We start from the raw sequence: 7142 nt of genomic DNA, 5'->3' as shown, positions 1-7142 counted from the left end.
TCAAACATGGGAAACACTTAACTTGGTCCAAAATGGGAAACACACGTAGGGCCCACTTGGGTTTTCCACCTAGGATAGACATGGGCTAACACAGTTATTTAAAGATAGGCTGTTGTTGTGTGCCCCAGGTGGGGCAAAGTGAGGTAATCAACTTTGCTGCTGCAGGACCCGGATGACTTACCGTAATTGATGGAACTTTGAATTCTGCTCTCTACCAGAAAATCCTGAAGGAAAAGGTCTGGCTAGCACTTCATGCCCTGAAGCCCAAGCCTGTTTGGATTATGAGTGGTACAATGATACAAAACACACCAAGTCCACTTCTAAATGACTTAAAAAATAGGAAAAACAAAAACAGAAGCAAATTAAAGATATTTTAGTGGCTTAGTCAAAGTCTGCATTAAAAACAGGCTCGAGGGCAATTACTTTTTCACAAATTGGGATTTATTTACTAAAATAAATCATAATTTATCTCATTAAAATTGTGTTTAATATTAAGCTTTGCTTGGTGATCTGAATGATCTGTGACAACTAGTTCTTGAATTGTATATTAGTTAACATCACTACCACTTCAGTTTTTGCGCCTGTTTTATCTGCATAGCAGAGCCGCGTAGATCTCCAGCTGTGCATTGCATAACTTAAACAGAATCCACCCACTGTTATATAATGTCGGTGTCTCACATTATTCTCGTGTGGCTGTGGTAACACGTTACAATCCACAGACGATCTGCCTCGTGAATCTTAAAACCGGTTCTCTGCTGGCTTTTTCCATTTGCACTCCGTCTCACTGCACCAATGTGTTCTTCCGCGCAGCATCGTTCCTAATGTGTTTTTTAAACTTTAGTAAATAAAGAAATAACACGCGATAAAGGGAGAAAAATGTAATCACAAATCTTCTGAAATATTTTTACATCGCTAAGTGCGATATTTATTGCAGTTTTACACACGTGTCTCGGTAACGGCGGTGAACGGATCTAGTTTATCTCAAAAACGAGTTCCACCCATCTCGCCATTTTATGATCCACTGCTGCTTTGTTGGGAAGGGGAAGCTAGCAAGAGCCATTAAACCAACAGCACGTAACATGTTAGCTTAAAAACGAGCTCTTAACAGCGAGACAATTGATTGGGTATTAGCCAGCTGATACTAACCACTGCGAGATCTACATTTGTCGCTTTAGGGGAAAAAGAAACATACGTTAGGACATTAGTTTAGCTAACTCTGCATAGCTATTGGGGCAACGTGTTTGCTGCTTGTCGCAATTTTTTTTTCTCTGAGATTGTTATCTGCTAGAGGACACATTGACGACCACCGTGCAAGACTCGAAGACCGAGGAGATGGCGAGCTCAGTGGGAAACGTGGCCGACAGCACAGGTTTGCTGTTTTTATGCAAGTAATTCTACACAGAAGGCAACAAGGCAAGCTTCAAAGACGGTGTCCTTGTGTAGGTTTTCCCCCTTAGATGCGATCGAGCTAGTATCTAACAAGTAGACCTTAAAAAAAAAGAAAATAGGTAAACTATTTTAACCCTGTTTTTATTAAATTTGTCTTTTGTCCAACGTGGAAGAACATGTATCGCGACAATAAAAGCCCTAAAGCTAACATTAGCGTAATTTAGCTTTTAGCACAGGTTTGCGTCGAAGTAGCCGCAAATTGTCTACTAGTCACACTTTAACGCAGACGAATAAGCATTCCACGAAGGTGCTTTAGCGGTTTGCTCGGGGTATACCATTTTTGTTTCATTGATTTCATGTTTAAGGGTCGCTGTGAAAGCTAAGTCAGCACAAAGGGGCTTGAAGATGTCTTTGAAATTTGTTATCGGGGGGCCTTGCTACTGAAGTCTGGCCTGTGTCTACCGCTTAGCACAGATAGCCTTTAGGCTAATGGTAGCATTAGCCCAAAGGTTATCGGCGATACTGATACCAGAACGTTCTGAAACCCGGTATTTTCGCGCATTGACTGGTGCTTTAAGCATTTTAAGCTATACTCTTTCCACAAGTAATGTTACGTAAGTGTCATGAACGCTTGAGCAAACCGGATCTACTGCATTATTAGCCCTGCAGTAAAAGTTTAGCTATATGATGCGGCTTTGTTTTCTCAGCCCCACCTTTGAATAACTATTTTGTTTTGTTGGAGCAGAGCGTTCTGATGTGTTCACTACCGCTTCAGATATATATACACACACACACACATAAAAATTGTATTAGAATAAGTTACAATAAAGTAATCTGGTGTTTCATAAAAGTACATGTTTGATATGATAAATTACTAAACATCCAAAATGTGTTATGGAGAGTTTTTGCCAGAACCTCTCACACCTGTTTCATCCATCTGCTTGCCTGTTTTCCCATCACACACATTATTTTCCTCCATTTTTTTTATTTGTTAGACTTTATTGTGACTCCTACCCACACAATAAGATGTAAAATCCCCAAATGTGTATCATGAGTCCCCCCCCTTTCATTTTGAGTTCAAATTGTGTTAGTCACTCTTCTTAAATTAAAGCATTTGTCTTATTTTCCTCTTTAAAAAAATTCTGTTATCATTTGTCTGATTTTAATTTTTTCCATCACCTCTAACGTGTCGTTTTCCCCCTCCTTGGCTTATGTTGGTGCTCCAGAACCAACAAAACGTATGCTTTCCTTCCAAGGGTTGGCTGAGCTGGCGCACCGGGAGTATCAGTCAGGGGATTTTGAGGCAGCTGAGCGCCACTGCATGCAGCTGTGGAGGCAGGAGCCTGATAACACAGGCGTGCTGTTGCTCCTGTCCTCCATCCACTTCCAGTGCCGAAGACTCGACAGGTGAGGTGTTGGGGGGGTGGAAACGCACACTGGGCATGTGAGCAGTAGCAGAGGAAAATGGGTCGTCTTGGCTTTGAGTGCACACACTGGGGAGTCCTGTGGAGCAGCTGGGCTGTCTTGTGCAAATCCTGTTATGTGGTTTAACTTGGGTTTTGTGCATTTCTGGTGGTTGGAGTGTAACCTTTCTTTTCAGGTGCTTGGGTCTTTCAAGTAATATGATCTAAAGGCTTTTTCACTCATTTCAAATCCTTAAATGTGGACAATGCCAGTATCATTACAGCCTTGTAATGCTGTTGAATTTGGTATTTAACCATAATACAAATGCTAAACTTGTATGCTTTTGTTTACCCCAAAAACTGTTGGTTAGTAAAAATGTTCCATGACAACTCACAGGATCAAATTGAATATGGTGATCTTCTTCGTAGTATTTTCATCATAACTTATTTTGGGCTGTGCTGCCTGCATGTTTGCATAGTAGACATTTGAATAAAAAGTTTTGCTCAGGTGCTGAGGCTCATGTTAATGTGTCTTGATATTTGGGGTTTTCATCATATTTGACAATGCATCTTAAACTAATTTTCTGTTCTTTAACATCTTGGGCCTTGCTGTTGTTTCTACACAGCAGTTTGAACCAACTGTGTCAGCTCTGGAGTGTAACCGTTTGTGCATAATCTTTCCTTGCAGGTCTGCTCATTTCAGTACCTTGGCCATCAAGCAGAACCCAATGTTGGCTGAGGCCTACTCCAACCTGGGGAATGTGTACAAGGAGCGTGGGCAGCTGCAGGAGGCAATAGAGCATTATCGCCATGCTCTGAGACTCAAGCCAGATTTTATTGACGGGTACATCAACTTGGCTGCAGCTCTGGTGGCCGCAGGAGATATGGAGGGAGCCGTGCAGGCTTATGTCTCCGCATTACAATACAACCCAGTGAGTTAATTTATATTTTTTTCTAAATTGTATGTGTCAATGCCCTATACATTTATTTAGTTGGAATGGCCACAAATGGGCTGTTTATTGAATTTTTTAAATTTTTTTCCATCTTCACAGGATCTATATTGTGTGCGCAGTGACTTGGGGAATTTGCTTAAAGCCCTCGGGCGTTTGGAAGAGGCCAAGGTATGTTACAGCGCGTTGGCGTATATTTAGATGTGGCGTTTGTATTTTTGTTGTAAATCTTTTTTTCTTTCTTTTTTCCTCCTTGTCCATCAATTTTGTTTTTAGTGTCACTCACTAAGATCATAGATGTTTTTCTTTTCTCCGCTTTGACATTTTTAAAGCAGTCTTACTATTCAACCCACTTATGTGAAGGACAGAAAATGGAAGCATCTCCTCATTTTTCAGAGTTGCAGTGAGCTTCTTATCCCCTTATTTTAAACCTTTTTGAAGTACTGGACTGTAATGGGTTAACACCCATATGTGGAAATCAGGTTTTCTGAATTTCTTTTAAAAAAAACAAAACAAAAAAAAAGCAAAGCAATACACATACTGTTTTTTTAGTTTTTTTTTTTGACAGCTTACATTTTTTTAAAAAAAAAAATTTTTTTTTTTTAGTGTACACATTACATTCGTCTCTACCCTATATCACTTTTAGTCCCAATGTCCTTTGCTTTACACAGACCTCTTATCAGAGATCAGTCCCTTTCCCTTTCAGGAAGAAAGGCTGGAGTTTCAAAATTCACACAGCTGAACTAACCTCGGCCCCATGCATTTCCATAAAGTTGACTTTGGAGGAAAAACGCTGGCTCGGTCTTTGAAGAAATTATGAACTGATGAAAAGTTAGTTTATCTTTGCAGTGCAAAAGATAAGATGGTTTCTAACCTAACTACTATACTCCTGTATTGTTTTTCTTTCAAGTGCCCTTATGACAGGTTCTTCTCAGTTTGCTGTCAGTTTGGGGGTGCTACACTTAAATTTATCACTTTTAAATGTATCTATATTCTTGGGGGGGTTTACCTGAATTGGGTTAAATTTGTGATTATGGAGTTGTCTTGCTGGTTACAGGCCATCTTATTTCGTGCTAGAGGGGGGTAAAGGAGTGGGGAGGAGCATCAGGGAGTCACAAGCTCCCCAGCTCTGTCGCTCCGCCCCCCCGCGCGCTTGCTGAGGATTGGTGGAGTGGGCGCGCTCAAAGCTGTCTTCCTGACCCTTCAGTTTGATTTAATCAGTGCTTGAGCACATTCCCAACAGTGCCTTTCCGCACATATACATCAATTTTTGGATCCACTTGATGGATTTTATCCAGCTGGTTATCTCTTCAGATATCCACTGCTTTTGAATTGTTAACTGAACATATGGATTTAAGAGCAGTCATTCTCACATGCCTTAAAGTGGCACAAATGCTGTCAGGCAGACAGCTTACCATCTGTACTCCACCACCTGCGTCAGATGCTGGGTTAGAAAGACAGAAGCACGCGCAACAGCGATGACCTCTTTATTTCAGAGCTGTGGAGGCTTCTAGATACAAATAATTAAACCACAGACTTTTCTCCATTGGCCAGGACTCAAGAAAGCAGGCCAGGATAAAGAAATCAAAGTTCTATAAATATTTCATGAAAATGCAAAAAAAGAAAAGCCATGATTAATACTTCTTCCCTTTTTTCTTCAAATATGTAATATTATTCCCAAAGAAATGGGATCAGTTCATTTGGGCAAGATCAAGCCAGTAACTGCCCTCCTGTTCTGTGATTGTAAAAACTGAATTGAGAATTTACTGGAAGCTTGACTTTACCTGGTACTGCACAAATCAAAGCCTTTCTTCCCTCCCAGTCACCCCTAAAGCATTCCTTTTGTTTTCTTTGAAATGAAACATTCATTTGCATGAATGAAAACTAAGGCTAGTATTATAGTTTTTGTTTGTTTGTTATTTGGACAAAAGTGCTTTTTTTATTTATTTTTATTTCCATATTTAAAAAAAGAATGTATTGTTTGAGAACTTTTACTAACGATCTTGTTTTCTGATTTTGTCTCTTTTGGTTTTTCCACAACTGATATTGTTATTTAGAAGGTTTCAGGTGGGTGACACTATTCCTGCGTAGGTGCCTGGCGGAAAGGAACACTAGGGCAGCCTCAGTCCTCTCCTCTTCTTCCAGCCAGCTGCGACCACCACTCTGACAAAGTCCAAAAATATGGTAACGGGTTTGTAACTGCCAACAAAAGAAAAACCACCTTACTTCATGCTTGAGCTCCTCTGTCTTGTGGCTTCCTTTTGAAGAGCAAAAGAAAAAAGTAAAAAAAAAAAAAAAGTAGTAGTAATAATAGTAAGAAGAGCATTACAGTAAGCATTTCTTAAAATATGCTATACTAATTACCCAATTTTATATTATGTAAAAAAACAAACTTGGTTTTGGAAGCATTAATCATGAAAAACAAGTAAGAACCCTCTAACTCTTACATTTTGGTTATTTTTTTCCTGTTTTGTTTTGATTTCCCTTCTTTATTTGGAGTTGCAGCGTTCTGATGATCATGCAGATAGTGCGCTGTGAGTCTGCAGTAACGCAGGGGCTGCGCAGCGATATCTTCCAAGCAACCAAAAAGGCGGAAAGCGCAAGCGTGCGGCTCCCCCATACCCTTCATTCCCTTTGGCCTGTTAGTTGTGGACCTCCCCCCTCTTGCAACCAGCCTGGTTGCCAAGTGCCCCTAAATTTCAAGTGTAATTGGCTTATGACAAAACCAAAGACAACGTTTTGTGACAAATGGCAGTGTAATTATCTTAGCATTTAACCACTGCCTATCTCTGTATTCAGAGCCATTTTGTGGGTGCAGAGTGTGTGCCAGTCTGGTGTTGCAAGTGTTCTGTCAGGGGTTGTTGGTCTGCAGCTGTTTCACGTGGCCATTCAGCAAGCATAGCGGCGCAATAAGAACCTTTGCCAGGAGCAAGGTCATGCAAAGAGCATAATATGGTGCACAGGCGTGGTGCCAGTGGTGACCCACGCAGCGCGCTCGTGTTTCTTGCGCATGCATTACAGGGACTTTCACCTGCACAAAATGCCCAGCATCCCAGGTTGTGAGATGCCTTGCTAACATCAAATAGAGATTTCATGCAGTTTGTTTGTTACTTTAAATTTTAATAAAAATTGTTATTAGGGTGGGCAGACAGCAGATTTTACTGGCTCTAGTAACCACTACATTTGGTAAGGATGTGGTCATAACTGGAGGATGAGGGCCTATGTGTGGGTGTCGGTTGGATCCGCGCAGCGTAGGAAAAAGCATTGCAGCTTTGCGCGGCAGACTTGTGCGCAGGCGAGCCCATGCTGTAGACTCACTTTTTGCCATCATGGAGAATGGTCACTAATTTTGCTTTCTCTTGCTTTTTGTTTTCTCTTTTGCTTTTATTCTCAATCTTTT

At 40.8% G+C, this 7142-nt stretch overlaps 1 protein-coding gene across 9 annotated transcripts in view; it reads left to right on the top strand.

Annotated features, from left to right (window-relative positions):
• Nucleotides 1–1005: 1005 nt before the first annotated feature.
• ogt.1 (O-linked N-acetylglucosamine (GlcNAc) transferase, tandem duplicate 1) overlaps nucleotides 1006–7142 on the top strand; it is a 12496-nt gene continuing 6359 nt past the window's right edge. For 4 of the 9 annotated variants that reach the window (XM_005921275.3, XM_005921274.3, XM_042229078.1 and 1 more), the window contains exons 1-4: nucleotides 1006–1369; nucleotides 2616–2796; nucleotides 3481–3724; nucleotides 3845–3913. In XM_005921275.3, coding sequence (XP_005921337.1) covers nucleotides 1333–1369; nucleotides 2616–2796; nucleotides 3481–3724; nucleotides 3845–3913 — 531 coding nt within the window. In that variant the 5' untranslated portion in view covers nucleotides 1006–1332. Of the gene's footprint in view, nucleotides 1370–2615; nucleotides 2797–3480; nucleotides 3725–3844; nucleotides 3914–3960; nucleotides 5927–7142 lie in introns of those variants that run through there. The other 5 variants (XM_005921277.3, XM_005921276.3, XM_042229082.1 and 2 more) reach the window with 3 other exon arrangements.

Source organism: Haplochromis burtoni, unplaced genomic scaffold (assembly GCF_018398535.1).
Source record: "Haplochromis burtoni strain Fernald_Lab_line unplaced genomic scaffold, NCSU_Asbu1 Contig_10, whole genome shotgun sequence".
Taxonomy (NCBI): domain Eukaryota; kingdom Metazoa; phylum Chordata; class Actinopteri; order Cichliformes; family Cichlidae; genus Haplochromis; species Haplochromis burtoni.
This window is presented reverse-complemented; position numbering and strand designations above follow the sequence as displayed.